This window comes from Ammodytes marinus (genome assembly GCF_949987685.1).
Source record: "Ammodytes marinus genome assembly, chromosome: 14".
NCBI classification, from domain to species: Eukaryota; Metazoa; Chordata; class Actinopteri; order Uranoscopiformes; family Ammodytidae; genus Ammodytes; species Ammodytes marinus.
The window spans coordinates 30,331,270-30,353,079 of NC_137218.1; the positions used below are offsets into that span (position 1 = coordinate 30,331,270).

General features: G+C 40.7%; 1 protein-coding gene across 1 annotated transcript in view; it reads right to left on the reverse strand.

The window, feature by feature from the left end:
• The window catches only part of sim2 (SIM bHLH transcription factor 2), a gene marked incomplete at both ends in the record, with an annotated part of 120,200 nt that overhangs the window by 49,478 nt on the left and 48,912 nt on the right, over positions 1-21,810 (reverse strand). Inside the window, 2 exons of the mRNA XM_080041509.1 lie at positions 10,718-10,824; positions 19,043-19,236. Coding sequence (XP_079897635.1) covers positions 10,718-10,824; positions 19,043-19,236 — 301 coding nt within the window. The remainder of the gene's footprint in view (positions 1-10,717; positions 10,825-19,042; positions 19,237-21,810) is intronic.

The window sequence follows — 21,810 nt, forward strand, 5'->3', positions numbered from 1 at the left end:
TGCCACACCGGCTTTCAAACGAGCAAGGACTGATTGGAAGGCCTTTTTTGCATAACTGTAAAATGCTGCCTCCCCTGAGAACACACACACACACACACACACACACACACACACACCACACACACGAAGACAAAAAAAATAGTGTTCTTCAAAAGTAGACTAAAAAAGACTGTTTGCAAGTTATTTTTCGAGTTATACCAACAGCGTGTTGTGCCATCTTATCTGTTTGTCCATCACATGTGACAAGGACCACTAAGTCAACAGGAATAAGGGGGAGCTCTTTGCGCTAAAGGTTCTAGGGCAGTGGGGGCAAAGGATGGGAGATATGTTGGGGGTAGGGTTGTTGATGCGCAATTTCTTTGCTTGCACTTTTGTTTTCCCTTTGGTCTGTTGGTCCCTTTGTGCTGCCCTGTAGGCAACTAAATGTATGTTGCACTGAGACCTGTGTAAGTGATAATTGTGACTGAATTACAGTTGGCACAGGATGAACATTTGTTGTCAATAAAATAAACAGGTATTGACGTAACTGATGTGTCATTGTGTTGTGTGATGATGCTAATGTTGTGGTTTGCCAAGATTTAGCTGTAAATATGTTAATGTGTTTGTATAGTATACCTAAAACTAGATAATTTCTTAAAACAAGACTTCCTAATCTAAGATTTGTTTACTTATTATGAGATATTGAATGCACTTGATACAAGCAAATTAATCTTGTTTTCGACCTATTTCTGACATATTATGAGAAATATTTACTTATTCCGAGATTTTTTTTAAACAATACAAGAAAATTCATCTTGTTTTAAGCTTCTTGCTGACTAGTTTTGAGCAAGCTTGGCTCTAACCCAGTTGGTTTCTAAGTAATAATTCTTTAAAACAAGCACAAATATCTTAAAATAAGACAAAAAAATATTTCAAGAACACTAAATATAAGTATTTGCTGCTTATAATAAGATTTCTAGGTTTCTTGTTTCTAGATATTTTTTTCTTGTTTCAAGAGAACTTAACAAGTGGAAAAATCATGATCCACTGGCAGATAATTTTGCTTGAAACAAGTAAATTTCCTCTAATAGTAGCTATATTTTCTTGTTTTTTTAGAGTCAGTTTTTGCAGTGTACCATGGAGTGAAACACGGCCACAGCTACTTATCAACGGATTGCGGCAATAAAGTAAGTGCGAAGATCTTTAATGATTCTACTATTGCCACTAAAATGTCATGCGGAAGAACAAAAAGTGAGGCTTTAGTTCAGAATGTCCTAGCTCCTTTCAGCCAGGAGCATTTAGCCACAGAACTGCAAAAGGCACCATATTTTTCTGTCTGTTCTGACGCATCAAACTCGGGCAACGCAAAACTGTATCCATATACAGTCTCCTTTCCACGGAGAGGAGGGACATCAATATAGGCTGTTGGAATTTTATGAAGACCCCCATGAAACTAGCCGTGCTATCTATGAGCAAATTGTGGACATCACAGAAAAAACTGGTCTGCGTGTATGTCAGATTAGCACTTATGGAGCTGACAATGCATCTGTGAACTATGGCAAGCATAACTCAGTTTTCCAAAAACTGAAAGAAGTCAATCCACGCATCATGATGGGAAACTGCAAATGTCACTTGATCCACAACACCCTGAAAAACGCAAACAGAATTTTCAGTGCTGCAGGTCATGATGCTGAAGCTATTGTCTTAAAAATCTACAGTGAATTCTCATGCTCAGCCAAAAGAGCAGAATCTCTGAAAGAGTTTTGCGAGTTTACTTCAGTACAGTATAAAGCAATACTAAGGCATGTTCCAACCCGTTGGCTATCTCTGTTGCCTGCAATTCAGCGGATCTTGGAGTGTTGGCCTGCCCTTAAGTGTTACTTTTTGTCATTGGGAAAGAAGGACTGTCCTGACATTATTTGGAAGGCTGTGTGCAAAAGTGCTGCTGATGCTGCCGCCGACAGCAGCGATGAGGATGAGGTGACAGTGTCTGAGTGTGTCCTGCTGTTCCTGCATAATGTCATGCAAGAGTTTCACTGCGCAATTCTGAAGTTGGAAAATGAGAGTGCTACTCTACTGGACATTCTGGAAGTAATGGGTCGACTGCGCAGCCAACTAATCTTGCGCCGTGCAGACAGGTTCTATGGACATAAAACAAAGCAAGCAACCCGAAAACTGAGTGCGGGAGAACAATCAAAGTTCGCAACACTGATTGACTGCTTCTTTGAAAAGGCTATTCTGTACCTTGAGGCTAACTTTGCTTTTGATGATGCAGTTCTATCTCACACAAGCTGTCTGCGTCTAAGCGGTCCAATGGAGTGGGATGCACTCAAGGGTTTGGTCAACCAACTAGCTCTGGACATAGATGAAGACAAACTGTACCAGGACTACACTGTACTGAACAGTGTCTTTGAACTCATCCCAGAAAACCTGGCACCAGACAAGAAATGGGTGTTTTTTTTCAAGAAGGAGAAAACTGCAACCGAACTGCTCAAAGTGGTGTCTTTTGTTTTCTCTGTACCTGTCAGCAACGCCTATACTGAGCGTGTGTTTAGCCACATGGAGGATGTCTGGTCAGACAAAAGAAACCGGATGTCAGTGGGGTTGGTCAAAGCAGAACTTCAAGTAAGACTAAACTTTAAACTATCATGCTTGGAGTTTAAAGCGTTCATCGAGGGACAGCATGGACTACTGAAGGCAGCTAAAGGGGATGCCAAATACACATGGAAAAATAGGTGAGTGGCTGCCCAAATGCATTAAGTTAAAATGTTTGTAATGCATTATTATACAATTACATTCAATCATGTTTTCATCTTTATTTTTTAAATCTGTATTCAATGTAGAAAGGGGCAGCAGCAGACAAATGAGTCCAGAGTGAGTGCAGGGTCAAGTTCATCTGTGTCAGGGTCAAGTGCATCTTTGTCAGAGTCAAGAGCATCTTTGTCAGGGTCAAGAGCATCTATATCAGGGAGAGAATCAGTGTCAGGACGACAAATGGGTAAGCAAAGAAATAGGGAGTCTTACAACTGTCAACCTAGTATATTTGCATGTCCAATCATGTTTTCATCAGTATTTTTTCCATGTATATTTAATGTAGAAGATGTCAGCAGCAGGCCAAGGAGTCTATCCAGAATCAGTGCAACAGAGTCAAGAGCATCTGTGTCAGAGAGACAACCTGTGTCACAACAAAGAGGTAAGAGGAGCTGTGGGAAGTCCTAACAGTTCACTTATTATATCTGATCTGAACATCTAATCATCATCTGTATTTTTTAATCTATTAATACAGAACAGAGTAGCACCAGAAGACCAAGGAGTCCACCCAGAATCAGTGCAACAGAGTCAAGAGCAGCTCCATCAGGGAGAGAATCAGTGTCAGGACGACAAATGGAAGTGATAATTGAACATGATGTAACTTTTTACTTGTGCATATATTGTGACATTTGTATTTATTTTTGTCATAAGTAAAAGTAGGAAATGTTTAATGAAACAGAATAGAATGGAAGGCTCATCAGGTTAAAGTTGACCAGAGGAAGGGGGAGGACCATAGGGTCACAGGAAGTAATAGGGGGAAGGACCTTATATGGCCATACAGTAGCAAGGAGTAGAGGGAGGGGGCTACCGGGGTTCCCCCACACAGCTGTGCCTTTTTCACTCCTCCTTCTCTCAAGTCTCATTGGTTTTCAGTTCGCTATATAATAGCCTGTTTTGAAGCAGGACAGGGCTTTTTTTTGGGCCGCTTTTTGTGTGTTACTCTCTGTTCCAGCAGAATCTATCTGTCTTCAACTATGGAGGCAGAAGAAAAACTTAGAAAAACTTTGTGAGTCCAAAATACTCCAAAGTACTTAGAGGCAAAGTCTTTTAAAAACACATCTGGGAACCTCTTGACACTAAGAATGACTTGATCAAGAATTTTTAGAAATAGGAAAACGGACTGAGTTGCAGGGAAATAGACAGATATTTTTGGAAAAATGGTACCCATATCCATCGGGACATGCCTTTCTTTATTAGGCGCCATAAAGATGTCTGTCTAACCCCTTGTACTGTATGAAGTTTTCGTAGCGCTTAAGATGATACTTACAGGCACTCATGCAAGTGTTTGGGTATTGTTTCACGAGCTACAACAAATTTAGAAACGAGAACCAAGTCAAAATAACTCTATTGAATGAGTTATAGGCATACAACCTCTTTTCTTTTCCTTTCTTGTCCATTGTATGTATTATACCTATACTCTCTTGTATTTTGTAAATAAAATCCCTTAAATGTTGTAAAGCCTCAGTTGTGAATTAGTTTATAACTGGAACAGAAGGACTTTAGCTATAGGGTTTTTTCTTCAAAGAGATGGTTTCATCCTCGGGGAGGTAAGAACAATTTGATTCTACACGACGGCACATTACTGATTTAAAACACACACAACCTCATACTACTAATCTCTCTGTAAGGAGAGAATATGTTGATACACCTAATCTTTAAAAATAAAAGAATAGGTTATAAATACCTTCCCAGATTAAACTAGATGTTTATATTCTGAAAATAGTATATTTGTTCTATTTTATTAGGAGGGTGGGTTACAAACTAAGTTTCTAATAACTTATACTCAATAACTTGGAATTGAAACCTTCCGTGAACACGGGAGAAGGATTTTCTGATAACAATAGTAGAAAAGGTTTATAGTTTAGCGGAGTTCAGCAACATCAATTAATGATGAGGGGGCTCTGACAAAGTAGGAACTTTAAACACGGTGTTATAAATTGAATATTGTACTTTATTTAGACGTTAACTCAGGTGGAGAAGAGGGTAAATCCAGAGCTATTGGACTAAAGAGGCCGGGGTGTGCGTCTCTTGCAGGAACCGTGGTGAGAGGAGAGTTGTCTTTATGAAGGAATAATAAACAATTAAAGCATTGTGCTACAGGTTGGTTAATATGAGTTTGATAGGATATAACTAATAAACTTTTGATACTAGCTTTTCATTTAGATTAGACTTTTATAGTCAAAATCGTAATAACAACTGTCAACCTAGTATATTTGCATGTCCAATCATGTTTTCATCTATATTTTTTAATCTATTAATGCAGAACAGAGTGGCAGCAGCAGACCAAGGAGTCCATCCAGAATCAGTGCAAGTCAAGAGCATCTGTGTCAGAGAGACAAACTGTGTCAAAAAGAAAACAAAGGTACGATAAGAGAGGCAACAGAGATTCCTATAACGTAGTACGTATAGTTAACCTACTATTTGCAATGCAAATATGCTCCTGTCACATCCTCCACCTCCTCTGCATTTAATTACATTTTTATTGGATATCCATTTGTAGCAGCACAGTAGCATAGCTATTCTTTCTGGAGTCCATAAATACAGTTATATTAACAACACATTCCGAGACTCGTATAAACATTAACACATACTGATCTAATCACATACGTAAAATCAAACACACACTCTCACAACACCAAAACAAACAAGAAATACAAACATATAAATGTTGAAATAATAACAATAATGTTGAAAGTTTGTGATCAAGTCTCATATGATGTCTCTCTCTGTGTTCTAGTGTGTTGACATGGCTGATGGACTGAAATTATCTGCTGGTGTACATCCATCCTGGTGACCCCTGAACAAATACATTTATTAACATGACTTTGTTTCTGTCTCCTTTGTCCGAATTGTATGTTCATTGGTCAGTCTGAACTGGTAATAAGGACCAAGCTCTCCGCCCCAAACATTTGATCGAGGGTTCTTTTTTTTCCCAAGTCCAAGGTGGCAACCCTACTCCCAGGGAGGAAATATTGGAAAACACAACTGTTTTGGTTTCTTGTAAACTCCGAAACCATTTTCCCTGGTAACGCTGATGTCACGGCTCCACTTCACACATGCGTAGTCTATAACATTTGCTGTCAAAATACACACACGCGAGTTATAAAGTTAGAAGACAACATAACATGCAAGGTGTCTCCGCGGCACCATCACTGTGATCAGTGGAGAGTGTCGTGCAGGGATCAAATAGCCTATAACACTCGCCAATTTAGTCTAAGCGATTAGTAAATTATTGAGACCACCTGGTCTGGCTGGGGAAAGATTTGTGCTCTGCCGGTTTTTCTAGCAAAATAAACGTGTGTCACCACCTGTAATGCCAGGGACACGGCTCTCTCTGTATTAAAAAACACTATCTATAGATCAGCGTGGTAAGTTAAGTTACTAACAAAAGGAGCATTAAGGCTACGGCTTCACAGTAAAAGCATTTCACTGGCTAAACATTAATAGCATTTCACTGGACAAACGTGAGTTGACTTTTATTTTGAAGTACGCCTAACAGGAAGGTAGCCGCTCACAAAGCCCCTTCACTATCAGCATGTCTTCTGTTTTCACGAGTTCAATGCGGTGGATTAAGAGGACAGAAAGCTTGTCATTTACAATACTTGTAACCGTAAGCTTACACCAACCGCTTTATGAACGTTAGTGGCATTAATTTTCGGTTACAGTAAGGTTTTATGGATCAAATTGTACCGGAAGAGCTATCTACTAGGGTAAGTGTCACCGCTGACTATTGGCTTGGCATGCCTACTACAGCGATTTCGGCCCGTTTCCTCTGAAAACATGTGTACGAGTGAATATTTCAAATAAATTGCGTCTGAACGGGTTAACTTTTGAAACCAAAAACGGGAAAACTGTCACGTTTTCACCGTGTAAAGGGCCCCTCAAACACAGCACTCAGCCACATCACTCCAACCACCACTACAACCCCCACCAGCCTCCAACACCCCCCCCACTCACTCTCGAGACACACGGGTGCTCAGTGCTGTTAACCCCAGGAAGGCTACAGGCCCAGATGGAGTACCAGGAAAGGTGCTCAAGGCATGTGCCAACCAGCTATCATTTTCAACTTGTCTCTGGAACAAGCCGTCATCCCATCCTGCTTGAAATCTGCCATAATCATCCCGATCCCAAAAAGGTCACCCACAACCAGCCTCAATGACTTCCGCCCCGTAGCACCCCAGTCATCACCAAGTGCTTTGAGAAACTGGTTTTGAAACACATTAAAGCCTGTCTCCCCCCCGCCCTGGATCCACACCAGTTTGCATACCGGACTAACAGATCCACCGATGACGCAATAACCATCGCCCTGCACTCAGCGCTGAGTCACCTGGAGAAAGGGGGGAGCTATATCAGGATGCTCTTCGTGAACTTCAGCTCAGCTTTTGATACTATAATACCAGACATTCTGATCCCCAAGTTAGCCAACCTGGGGCTCCCACCACCCACCTGCTCCTGACCCCAGCAGGTGAAACTGGGTACTCACCTCTTCTCCTCACGCACTCTCAGCACTGGCTCACCCCAGGGCTCTGTGCTGAGCCCACTACTCTACTCCCTCTACACATCCAACTGCAGTCCCGCCCACCCAGAGAACATCATTGTCAAATTTGCTGAAGACACAACGGTGGTGGGGCTGATAACAGGGGGAAACGAGGCGGCCTATAGAGATGAGGTCCTGAAACTTGGTGAGTGGTGTGCATCAAACAACCTGACACTCACTCATCACCAAGACCAAGGAACTCATCCTGGACTTCCGACAGAACAGAGCCGCTCCCGCCCCCTTGCACATCAACGGTGAAGAAACATTCTTAAAGGTAACATATTATGCACTTTGCTGTCAATTTTATATGGTCTAAGTAGTAACTAATACTTATTTTTTAGATGGTTGCTGAAAAACCCGTTCAGATCATTTATTGTAGCAAGCCTCTATACCCTGATTGTCCTCTGGTCTCAGGATGACCTATATGTGCGATCTGGCTGGCCCCTCCCACCTCTCTGCCGGGCTTTCTTTATATGGCCATGGGGTTCTCCCACCGTCTCTGCCGTGCTCTCGCGATACTAGAGAGACACTACGTGAGTCGTGACTGCGAGTGTTTACCAGGAGGCTCCGGGCCGGAGCTAAGCTAAGAGAACAGTTTGACATGATGACATGATTAAAACCAGTGAAAACAGTAGCTTCAAAGTTTGATTTCTAAAAACGAGTCATTTTCAGACTGCTGTGGGGAGTACAAACAGCGTGTTATGAGCAAAACTTGGTGCTACAACAGAAGCTACATGGGCGCTAACGCTAAAAATAAGACTCAGACGATAAAATAAACTAAAAGTACCACACAAATCAGTGAAAAAAATATTTTCAAAATTGACTTCCACACTATTAAGTTACAATCCTTTGTCCTGATAAAAACGAGGCATTTCCAGACTAGTGTGGGTAAAAGAATTATGTTTTTATGACCAAAATATCATTGCTTGTCTAGAAGCTAGCACCTGAGCTACCGACTAAAAATACCACACAAATCGGTGAAAAAAATATTTTCAAAATTGACTTCCACACTATTAAGTTACAATCCTTTGTCCTGATAAAAACGAGGCATTTCCAGACTAGTGTGGGTAAAATAATTATGTTTTTATGAGCAAAAGCTGAATGCTTGTCCCAAAGCTAAATAGCTATACACCAGTCAGGCAAAAATACCAATAAAAACATTTCTTTCAGTTTCACTTTTTGCAAAAACCCACAAGTAGCTTCCTATCCGTTGTGTTATTAAAAACGAGGCATAGACTGCTGTGGCTAAGATAAATTAGTGGAGTATGAGCAAAAGCATATTTTGGCAGTCTCTAGGCACACCGTGGCCCCATGGATATGTTAGAACACATTTAAAAAGTGCATTTAGCATAATATGTGACCTTTAACCCTCTGAGGTCGCCTCACGCGCCCCCGCGTGAATGCGCGCGTGCGCGCATATTTTTATTAATATCTCTGTGAATAAACGGCTGGGAAATGAAATTAAAACATCGTCTGAAACTAGACATTCTCCTGTTTCCGGGGTATGTTCTCGCGATACTCTCCGTCCACTACAGGCTTAGAAAACAACACGAGAAGTGAGCCTCCTTTCTCCCTTCTCCAGCACATTGTGCGTCACTCCATGTGCTATTGGTTGGACCTGCTTGTCTCGTTGCGCAATTGGTTGGATGTGCTTGTCTATCAATATTTCTGAAACAAAACCCACCTATCAGCACTAAGTAAAACACTAAGGACATACCTTATTACCGTAGTACCTGGGTTTTTTTTACTGGAGGGAACAGGAATCTTTCAGTGGAAACAATGGCGACAAGAAAGTTGTAAACAGACGCTGCTGTTTACAAACAAAGAAATAAAAAACGATGATGTGGCATGTCAAATATAGTTTTTTATTCAGTGTACAAGTGCCCTTGTGTCATAGTAAAATAATCTAGTTTGGAAACAGTTTTGCATCAACTATTGTTTGCACACAATTTGTGAAATTTGAGAGAGTGTACACATTTCTATTAGTATTATAATGTAACAAGGGTCACTTGTTGTTGCTTTGTACAATGAAGATAAAAATAAAGGACAGTTGGAAATCAGTTGTCTCTCCTCCCCTTACATACACATCTAAGATGCTAAGAACTGTGTGTCCCTACCCCCACACATTAGAAGGTGCTAACTGTGTTGGGGAGGGAAGAAGGTAAACAGCAGTTGGGGTTTTCAGTTATAAAGAAGAAAACTCAGTCTTTCTTGTCCTTTTTTTTACAGACAGGACTAAGAGTTGCCTGAGCCCAGCCCAGCACCTTCCACTCCTGCAGCATCAGCACCACCTGTGTCAACACCTTCTTCCCTGCCCAGCACAAGGTCCATGTCCAAAAGGAGCACAGGTATAAGGCCTCCAGCTACCCCATCACCCGCATCAAAAAGGTCCCGTGCCCAAATTCCCCAGGTACCAACCCGAGCGCCACCTACACCTCGAATACCACCAGCACCCACACACCCAGCTGCAATGTTGCCCTCTGCCTGCAAGTGGACAGGAACTGTTAGTATACATCCCATGAGTCTTTATATGTGGTACAAAGTCTTCATTCAGTCTAAATTCCTCATGCTTTGTGAAAGTAGAGTTAGAGGCAACATTTCTACCAAAAAGCGTTTGGACCAAAATTCATATTAGTCATGTTTTGTGCACTTCCCTACTGTTTTTTGGAAAATTTCCACTGCATTTTTGAAGCTAAGGCTTGGGAGAAGCAATTTCAAGAGCCAAAACAACCCCTCAGGATGACTAAAGGTTATTATTTCACACAAATCTCCAGGTTTTTCAAAAATCGCAATGCATTTTTCAGCATTCAAGCCAATTATTAATTTACACAATGGTCTAGGACATAAATAGACCTCATAAAACTAATGGCTAATGGGTTCTGAACATTTCCATATAAAACACTTTGGTATTATTTATCTTCTTGCACATTTAAAATAGGTATTTATAGAAGTATGTAAAATCCGAGAAAATACCCTTAGACCTCAGAGGGTTAAAGACACCACCCACCCCGGCTTCCATCTCTTCAACCTGTTGCCCTCTGGCAGGCGCTTCAGGTCCATACGTGCCAGAACAAATAGACTCAAGGACAGCTTCTTTCCCAAAGCTGTCACCATATTGAACTCCAATTTGCACTAATAGAACTGCACTGACGCACATATTACCACTGACCACTGCACCACCAGACATATCCCCTCTATCGTTCTATGTTTTTGTTGTCTGTTTGTGGTTCTTGAGTGTATATTTTAAACTTTTTTTATTGTGATACTGTGATTAACTGATGCACTTTTAAGGAGCTGCTCTCTGAATTTCATTGTACCTTTTATAAAGACAAATAAAGCTTTCTATTTCTATTTTTTTTTTTTGTCTGAATGAGGATGTGAAAGACTTACACAGATGGTGAGCATAGCGGAGCTGGAAGATGTCACAGGCATGGACGTGGTGGTACAGAGTCTTCTCTATCAGGTCCTGAGGCTCAAAGCCTGTCAGCTCTGTCACCCTGGCTCCAGCACACAGGAGAGAAAGCACAAGCTAAAAGTCAGGGTGCCATTTAAACATCAATATACAATGTAAAACAGACTCATTCATATGGAATTCACATTTTTATATTCTTATAATGTGTTATCGTATCAGTGATTCTTGAGAAGTGGGACAACATTTTTTTTTTTTTTTTTTTGTATGTTTTATATTAACATCATATTATGTAAATGTACGTTATCATACAAAAAAAGGAATACAATGTTTTGGTCTAAATAGTTAATAGCCTAATAATTTAATCAGTTAATCTGGGAAGTAATCTGAGGTTAACTGATCAAGTCACGTCCATGCACAGTGTGTATTGAGTTTATTTAAAAACATTTGGAAATAGAGCTGCCCTCAGTCGCCCATGCGCTGTGTATAGTCTATAGCCTATTTCAGCCTCATCTGTGGAAAAAGATATAGCTGGACAACAAAATTCTTCTGCTTTGTTCCTCTCACTGCATTCAAATGCATTCATTATATTACAGAGGAATATGTCCTGTAAAAGACAAAGAGCCCAACCCAGAGGACCCTGCATAATATTTTATTTTAAATTAATATTTTTATGGAAAATCCATGTGTCTTTCTTTAATAGCTTCTAATTCATCCGACCCAGTGTCTCCAAATTATTTGTTCACACAAAATTCCTCAGATTTAGCCTCTTAATTATCCTCTCAAAGTGCACCAGATTCATGCATTTTTACCCCCGGACCATAGGGTCGGGGCCTCGGCTGGATACATCTTTCACCCAGCTGTACATTGGGGGCAATAGCAGTAACACTGGGTGTGTGAATGACATTTAGCAATAGTCAATGATTTGGGCAGCGCTAACATTGGAGGGCCCCCTAATCAAATTCTGCTTAGGGCCCCATGAAGGCTTGGGCCAACTCTGATCCAACATATACTAAGCTACTGAGCTACGCTTTGATACAACCTCCCAGTTTTTGTCCTATTTATCAAAATGGGCTTTTTACCTTGCCATTCCTTATTGTGTCAACACCGCCAGACACCAAAAACACAAATTCATTTTCCCTCAATTTATGCTAGACCCATGAGATGTATAGTGATCACAAATATTCACCAAGACTGACCGAGGCCACAAAAAATATTATCAAAATGTATATGACTATACATTTTTTATATCGATTTTCCTCTATTTGAACTGTGTAATAGAATTTTTACTTTGAAATTAACAGCAATCAAAATGTGTTTCAAATTTCAAAACACATTCTCATGTGACTGATTAGATTTTCACATACAACCAACCATTCCTCACTTACTATGAAATATCATTATACAACATTATCAAAATAATATAAATCTGACGGAGTTGACAAGTATATCTGACGGAGTTGACAAGTATATCTTATTGAGTTGACACGGTGGTGACGAAAACGCAGATGTAGTCATTTTAACCATCAAATACGTAGAAATAATCAATTACACTGATTTTATAAGAGCATATTACAGTCTTTCAATCAGACACCAAATCGCCTCATTTTGTATATAATCCTGTCCTTTGTTAAGAATCATCCATGACAAAAGAAGATTGTAAGAGTTTCATTAAATACAGTATTAGAAAAGGTCCTTAGGAGGTCCTTCATTGTGACATTGCTGCCCCTTATTTTGCCTGATTTTATAACATTAATGCATTGTCTGACGGTGTTGACAAAGTGGGGACACCACAAAAAACAGTTTTTATTTATATGGGAGATTAATAAGTGTTACTTTTGATGAAACAAGCTCTTTTCATTCATTAAAGTTCATTTTTAATAGCTTTTATTGCATATGAATGATTGAACCCTTCTCTGTGGACGCACTGTTTTGGATGTAGTGAGAAGAAAACAAGTGTCATATTTACTCAACAAAAATATAAACGCAACACTTTTGTTTTTGCTCCCATTTTTCATGAGATGGACTTAAAGATCTAAAATTAATTCCAGATACACAATTGTACCATTTCTCTCAAACATTGTTCACAAATCTGTCTAAATGTGTGATAGTGAGCACTTCTGCTTTGCTGAGATAATCCATCCCACCTCACAGGTGTGCCACATCAAGATGCTGATCTGACATCATGATTAGTGCACACGTGTGCCTTAGACTGTCCACAATAAAAGGCCACCCTGAAATGTGCAGTTTTGTCTCACAGCAGAATGCCACAGATGCCACAAGCATTGAGGGAGCGTACAATTGGCATGCAGACAGCAGGAATGTCAACCAGATCTGTTGCTCGTGCATTGAATGTTCATTTCTCCACCATAAGCCGTCTCCAGCAACTTCGCACAGCCATTGAAGAGGAGTGGACCAACATTCCACAGGCCACAATTGACAATCTGATAAACTCTATGCGAAGAAGATATGTTGCACTGCATGAGGCAAATGGTGGTCACATCAGATACTGACTGGTTCTGAGTCCCCAGACCCCCAATAAAGCAAAAAAATGCACATTTCAGAGTGGCCTTTTATTGTGGACAGTCTAAGGCACACCTGTGCACTAATCATGATGTCAGATCAGCATCTTGATGTGGCACACCTGTGAGGTGGGATGGATTATCTCAGCAAAGCAGAAGTGCTCACTATCACACATTTAGACAGATTTGTGAACAATGTTTGAGAGAAATGGTACAATTGTGTATCTGGAATGAATTTTAGATCTTTAAGTCCATCTCATGAAAAATGGGAGCAAAAACAAAAGTGTTGCGTTTATATTTTTGTTGAGTGTATTTGGCGTAATAATGATCAAATTAAATTTAGGGGATAATTGTTGATAACATTCTATTATTAATCCCTTTATAACATCTCCAATTTTAAATCTTTTTAATTTTGAACATAACAGCAGTTACTATTGCAAGACTAGTCTTTGTCCTGCTTCTCAAGAATCACTGTTAGGTATGTGTTGTAAGGACTTAATATAAGTAATTTTTTCTGTTGATTATTTGTGGTGGTTTCTTTTTTGGATATTGCACACAGGGACTACCTAGTGTTGGGAATTCATAAGGGGTAGATTTGGTCAAAGTCAAGAATATCATTAATTTCATGGAAATTATAATATTAAGAAATATTGTTAATTAATGATCAATTAAATTAGTCTAGCTAATCAAATTACTTATTAATACCTACGGAGCACCACCCTTTGTAAAAGGGAACTTTGTATCAAATCAGAAAACAGTCTCATAATGTTAAAGGGATTTATCTTGAAAATGTCAAAGTTGGTTACAATGTACATTTAAGATAATGAAGGAGTGAATATTCGAGCATAAACCTTATTTACCAGCCATTAGTGAAATACAAGACACAAATATCACAGACACTGCTTCTTAAAATCAAAATGTAAGGGTTTATTTACTTAGGCAAGTTGATTAAAACGATACACATAAGTCAATAACCATGAACTAATCTAATTTAAGAAAGCAGACATAGCACAAGCAATAATAAGAACAGTTTAGATTATAAAGCCATGTATTTCTATCTATGTGCGGGTGAGTGCACACGTGTAGTGTGTGTGTGTGTGTGTGTGTGTGTGTGTGACACAGAGGAACGTCACTCTAGAAATTAGATGAATTCAGATGGCAGACGCGAGACCTTGACGTGGCTTTTAAGCCACGGGTAGATCAATTGCTAAAAGCAATGTGGTGGACAACTTCTGAAAGTTGAATATTCTACCTTTAATCAGTAGGGGAAATAGCATGCAAAGCATGTATGTGACCTACTGCTTCAATCAAACACATAATAATTATAAAGGATGATGCGGGGAGACTTTGGTTTTGTCTTCACGCAATCTTAACTTTAAAATTACAGAAACTCAACACTCATGTATTCATTAAGAATACTTGAGGGGGAAATCACGAGTGTCAGTGTGTGTGTGCGTAGTTAGAAATGAGAAGGAGAGAAAACAAAAGACAGTAGCTGCAGCTCCAGCGCGTAGTGAACTGTTTCCTCCAATCACACAGTGACTGCAAATGCGCATTTACGTACACTGAGTTGAATTGATGAAGGGGAAAGAATTCACCGGCTATAAGAGTGACAGCAACAACACATCAATACATTCCCGGTTAACGGGAGAAAAACACTGTGAGCGAAAAAACACTTGAGTGACTCACTTAAAACATAAGTGAGTCAGAATTACTTTAAATCAGGAAATAGTGAGCTCGTCAGCTCTTACGTTTACTTCAAGTTAATGAACAACATAAAATAACTATCTTAGCCCAGACAATAGCCTCACGTGAATCGCTTGGTCCAGCGATGATTGGTTGAAGGCAGCTGGAGGAGATAGGAGGAGAAAAAGGCCGCTTGCCGGGCCTTGTGCGCTGATGGAGCGCGTCTTGTGGAAGACAGTGGTGTGGAACCAGCTCAGCTGATAAGGGCAGCGTGCCTCACCATGCCAAGGGAAGGAAAGCAGGGGATCAGCAGCTCTTCTTGGCAATAGCGGGCTGTCTGCGGTCCGATGGGCAGCGTAGGCAAGGAGGAGAGGAGGAAGCGGAGAACTCCCTCTGCGTCGGTCCTTGTCCTTGGCAGCGTAGTAACGGCCCAGAGGATAAGTGATAGGCAGCTTCACTTGGCTGGCTCCGGTCCGTGGAACGGGCAGTGCAGGCGTCTTGATGAAGGGATCCTGCGTCTTTGCTAACGCTTTACGCGTGTGGGGTCGTTCTGTTTTGAGGAGAGGCTGAGGTGGCTGCTTCAGCTCTGGTGAAAAGGTTTTCTGTAGGAAAACTCTCTCGAATCCGGGAAAACAGAGGAGATGTTTCAAGCAGTCCATGAACTCGTCCAGCGAGTATAAAGACTGGGACTTGGAGTTGCTTAATCCTAGGCCTCAGGTTTAAGCATGTCGTACCTTTTATCACGGCTGGAAGCCGGAGGCGAATGGCAAAGATGAGAGTCTTGCATCCTGTATTAAAACAGTGCAAATGCTTTCTCATCCAATCAGAAGTTAGTTGTCTAATCAGCAAGCAGTGTTTACATTCGAACCAGCCAATACAATGCTCTTCCTTCCTTAGGAAAAGAAAGCTTTGAAGCTTGTGTCTCACAGTTGAGATAAGGTAAACACAGCAGGGTGCCTGGGCCCTGCCATGTCTGGTTTGAACTTTATGGTAGCTTCCAAATAGAGTTTCATCCTGTGGAACTTGCAGGGAATCAGTCCGGTAGGATTAACCAACCTTTTAAAAGGGACTATCACATCTTAAATGAGTTTATGACCTCCGCAGGGGTCTGGGATGGTTGCATCTACAGAGAAACTTATGTAAACATGCGTTAGACTTTGTCTCTTGGAATGCACTATGGCAGGGGTGTCAAACTCTGGCCCGCGGGCCAAATCTGGCCCGTTTCAATATTTAATCTGGCCCGCGAACCAATGCGGCAATTCCATTCAATTTGGCCCGCGAAAAAAAAAAATAAAAAAATTATGATGATTTTTTTTTTTTTTTTTTTTCTCATGCGGAGCCTGTGCCATATCCGCACGTCGCACACGCTCCCAACTGTTAGGACACTCGCATAGCTTACCACTAGGAATGTCTGCTGAAAGTTCCACAGCTCAGGATTTTAAGCCATGAATTGATGAACTTGCATTGAAGAAAATATGTCAGTTTTCTAATGGCTGTAAATAGGCCAATCTATGTGGCTAAATAGCAGAGATGGGGGTAAGTCACTAATGTGCAAGTCACAAGCAAGTCTCAAGTCATAACCTTCAAGTCTCAAGCAAGTCCAAGTCACTGTGGTGAGAATCAAGCAAGTCACAAGTCAAGTCATTGCTCAGGTCAAGCAAGTCACAAGTCAAGTCATACAAAAATCATATTATCTAACCCAGTTTCTACATTTAAAAGACCTGCATTTCACAGTTCTCTTCTTCATACCGTCATCGACAACATCATCCTTGAACTACAATTGAATTATTCTTGGTCTGACCGAGGGGTCTTCAACTAAAATTGAAATGGGTCCAGTTGACAACATTTTCTTACAGCAAAGGTCCGAATCTCATAATGTCTGCATCCAATAGCGACCCCTTATCTATCACATATGATCAACACCGCACATTTCCTTTTCTTTCAACCACATTTAGGCTACTTTCAATTTTCAAGTAGCTTACTTTTAACATGGAAAACAAGAAAGGCAAATAGTAACAGATAGCCTACTACTTAGGCTACACAAAACAGACACTTAAACCTGCAGTGTGTAGAATTTTGGGTTTTATTTCCTAGCAGATTTTGTAGAAAGTAATTATAATATCCATAAGTACATTTAATTTAGTGCATAATAGCTGAAAAAAATGTTTTGAATTATTTATTTTTCTCTTAGAAAGGGTCTCATATATGTCCATATTTCTGCATATTTTGGACCAAGGCCTAGTGCCGCCATCTTGAAAGTGTCATAGTTGGAATGTCATCAGGTGCATTGTTTAAAATTTAGAATTGTTCTTGTCCTTGAAGGCCACTGTAGCTTCTGTTATTATTCGAAAGGGTTGGGGTTACCCAGGGAGCGTTGCATTCTAGAACTTTCTAGAACTTTCTTGATGATGTCATATTACACACTGCACCTTTAATCCCCATAATGCATTTAGAATAAAACAGGGCAAGGATCTGCGCCATGGCAAAAATATCATATCACCTTTTATTTTATGGCAGGATCACATTTTGATTTATCCCGATTAATTAATTTTTCATACTGGGGGGCGAACTGTCATAACGGGCAGTTTGCTGTGCTGTCGGTGCGGGTGCGGCGGCTGTGAGCTGTCGGAAGGAGCCGGTGAACGTGGAAGGTTGAACTGCATCATATTAATAACCGCTGTTTTGTCTCACAGAGATGCTTATATAAAGCCTACAGTCCGTGGAGGTAGGGCGCTCGATAAGGAAGCGTGCGTTATCAAGGCAGCAGCGCTGCAGGAAACGCTCGTTATTTTCGTTTTCTTTTACAAGACTTCCCGGGGCCGTTACAACGTGAAAAGGGAAGGGAAGAAGGCGCTACATATTTACTGTGATAAGCGTGTGGGAGGCTCACGTGAATTACTCTTGGTCTAGCCCATGGACATATAAAGAAAGGTCTAGCCGCCTCCATGACTGCTGCTCCTGTGTTGACCTGCTGACGCTGTTTGTCCGTGCAGCGCGCTGCATGCATTGCACTGTAAAATGACCCGATCATGTTTCAAAATAAAACATAATTTCTAACGTAATCTAACTTTTAAAAATTCAAGTCATTTCGAGTCATCCGTCTCAAGTCTAAGTCAAGTCTCAAGTCATGAAGACCAAGTCAAAGTCAAGTCGAGTCTTTTATCAGTGTTAGTCAAGCAAGTCTCAAGTCCTCAAATTTGCGACTCGAGTCTGACTCGAGTCAAGTCATGTGACTCGAGTCCCCCATGTCTGCTAAATAGCATGATAATATGATGATTGATTGTGTCAACTGTCTAAGGATGAATGCTAACATTATCTGGTTTCTAACTTTTGCCTGAAGTTACAATATAGCTCACTAGCTAACGTTAGATAGCCGCTGATAGCCCACCCCTTTCGTTTCCAATGGTGGCTTTGCATTTCATTACCAATGTAAAGTGTCATAAATAGTTAACACTGGTGCTGGGTCATGATTCCTATAAAAAAATAAAATAAAAAAAACATGATATGTTTTGAATGTGCAGAAAGTTTTGAAAAATCCAAGAGAAAACATATTGTGGCTCAATCCAGAATGCCTGAGAGCCTTACTGCATTATAGTCCTTTATAATTGTTTCACCAGGAACCTGAATGTTGTCTTTTCCTTTACAAAAATAAAGACATTTCCACAATAAATTGATGCAGAAAAGGCACAGAAAACCGAAACAGAAAAATCCACCAGAATACAGGAAATTAAGTGTTTGACGCACAAAAAATTCTGGGGGAGCACCCCCATACCCCCCACATATAATTTGTACCCCAAAATATGTAAACAAAATTTAGCCTATGCCTCGTATGTATGCAGGTTATATACCTAGATATGCTGTTATGCTGAGTTTTGGATTAAAAAGAAGGCATGTCAGTAAGTGACATGTCTGGCCCTTCGTGTGATTATCATGTTGTAATTCGGCCCTTTGTGAAAATGAGTTTGACACCCCTGCACTATGGCATCATCATTAACCCATTACAACATTTCAAATGAGACACTCTGTGTAGGCACAACACTAGATATGGTGAGTTTCACACATGCATGATCCACCTACTATGTCAAGCGTCTTCCCTACCTTGTGTCCAAGAAGATCAGTTTAAAGTCCAGACTGGCCCGGAACATGAACATGTTGCAGTGAAGTTTGATGTCTGTGATGCTGCTGGGGGGCATGGAGTGACCCACTGCCACCAGACCAACTGTCTGATAACAGGGTTCATACACATCCATCACATACTGACGCACTTTCAGGTAGCCGCTGCAATGAATGACCTGGGAAAACAGCATGAAACCAATGTCACTACACTAGCCACATCCAATGTTGAGGGTTTGTAACACACACATTCCAGTGTTATCCAAACAGTAAAAAAAAATGGCAAACCTGGATTGAACTCTGGCTTCTCAGATATCACACCATTTTGCAACTACTGCTCCATTCCAGCTGTCCCCTGGAGTATGCAGCTACAGCCATGCTTTCCAACCATGGTCACAATCTCGTTTACTAAAAGGAGGTATTCAAAGCTTGGTTGCCCAGGTTCCCCTAATCCACGCAGCTTCTGCTGTAGCATAGCTCTGCTCTCCTTGTGGGCAACATCAAAACCAACCTAACCTCGCCTTGCAACCAATGTCTTTCCTAAGGTCCAACGATTTTTAAGTTTTTCCCCACTTGTAACATGATGAAGCAAAAAGGTGCCTACACATCTTGTATGAGGTTTGTGTGGCGCTTACCTGCTACCGTATGTAAGCACCTTCTTAGAAGGCACATGAGATATTGGGTCAGGAGCTGAGACTACGTATGTAACCTTTAGAATATGTACGTAACAAGACCTGTCAGAGGCCCCACACATATGAAAAAGAAATAGCAGTTACCTGAATGTAACTCCAGTTCTATGTATGCTTCATTTTCCCTCTAACTGCATATTTAGCTGGTCTTTTGTGTTCCAATTGTTGTTCCAGTTTTTGTTTTGTAGTGTTTGCAAACAATATCGTTATTATGACAGAAAGACATTTGTGCATCAAGCAACAGTTGTCACTTTGTATGTAGTCTGTGCTGAACGGGTTTTGCCAGCGTCTATTAGCGCTGGCCTCGGCTACCAACGCTGCGCCTCCACTTCCTGTTGCTGGCGTTCCCGTATTGAGCTCCCCCTCAAACTAGGAAACAATTCGCTCACAGTCAACCTGTGTAATCTGCAGTGATGCCGGTAACGCGTTACCGGCATCGGACCTCTTTTTTCAGTAACGAGTAATCTAACGCGTTACTATCTCCAAACCAGTAATCAGATTAAAGTTACTCAACAAAGTCACTGTGCGTTACTTTTTCTGTCATTTTCCTTAGTGAAACATTTTACATAAATGCACAAATGACTGCGATTGCGATTTAATGTAAATAAATGTGCGCGCATGCGTCTCTAAACGCTCCAACTGCTCCAACCGCTCCTCTCGTCTTTTTGGTAGCGCCCCTCGTCTCTGACATGCAGCGTGTGTGTGTGCCTGTGTGTGTGTGTCTGTGTGTGTGTGTGTGTGCAGTAGCATTACGGCCGAGTCTAAGCTGAACTGTGGCGCAAAACAAACGTTCCCCCCCCATGAAATATAGCGTCTGCTATGGGGATATTTAGGATTCGGGTACGCTGACGTTGAAGCGATAGAAGTGTTTAAAACTTGGCGACCGGTGGCCGCACACACCCAGTCTATCAACACATGAGACATCGTAGAGAAAAGTCAAATTAATGCATGAGAGTGAAGGGCCAATCACGTTAAGTTTAAAGACACTGCTACTGTATTTGCACTTTGGAGGAATGCATTTATTTTCATGGGGGGAAAAAGGTTATTTTTTTATTAAATTTTTCAAACCATAATTTTCATTATTTTGAAAACAGTATGCCTATAGGCTACTAGCCTACAAGCTTTATTTTATATATTTTCGATGATTCTTAATATGTGCATGTTTTAAATTGAGATATATGGGTTTCAAAACCTGTAAAGTAACGTTTAAAGTAACTTGTAATCTAACTCTGGCTGTGTTCGGAAAGCCATACTAACGTCCTACTCATACTCATTTTGACTTCAATTTGAGTATGTGACGGTTGGGTATGCGAGTTTGGGTATGCGAGAAATTCCCGGATGAGTACTAACTTCCGGGAAGATTTTGGGTATGAATCGATTGTATACTTTTCCTACTCAACCGCCCCACAATGCACTGGGTCAATTCTACCCGCACAGGAAAATGAAATATTTTCGAGCAAGTTGCTAGGCAACGACATTGTTTGGGGTCCGCGATCTGACAACTGTACGTGCAGTCATTCATAAACTCTTACAATAAATAAGAGATGAAGATAAATACATAACAACATTAGAGTTACTAAGTGAAATGAGTGATGTGAGTCTGATAGTGGAGAGAGATCAAAACAGATCGCTGTTCCACACACCGCGGCTCGTCCAGCTCAACTCACAGACAGCTGAGTGCTGTCTGATGAGCCGGACAGAGAGTGTCGGAGGGATCCTCCGCCTCAAAACATAAAACAAGAGGTCTAAAACACAGATGATGAACACAGGACTGTAAAAATCTAGTTCAGTATCTAACCTGTAGAGGGCGGTTACACGCTAAACAGCGTCTAAACTGCCTGAATCTTATAAGAAGAAGAAGAAATTCTTCATTGCTTGAGTATACTTCAACTGAAAACGTTTCGACGCACCCCGCATACACAATCGATCTTTGAGTAGACGGTATGCAGTATATAGATGGTGAGTATGTAGGATGTAGGACGCTAGTATGGCTTTCCGAACACAGCCTCAGTTACTTTTAACATCAAGTAATCAGTAAAGTAACTAAGTTACTATTTCAAGGAG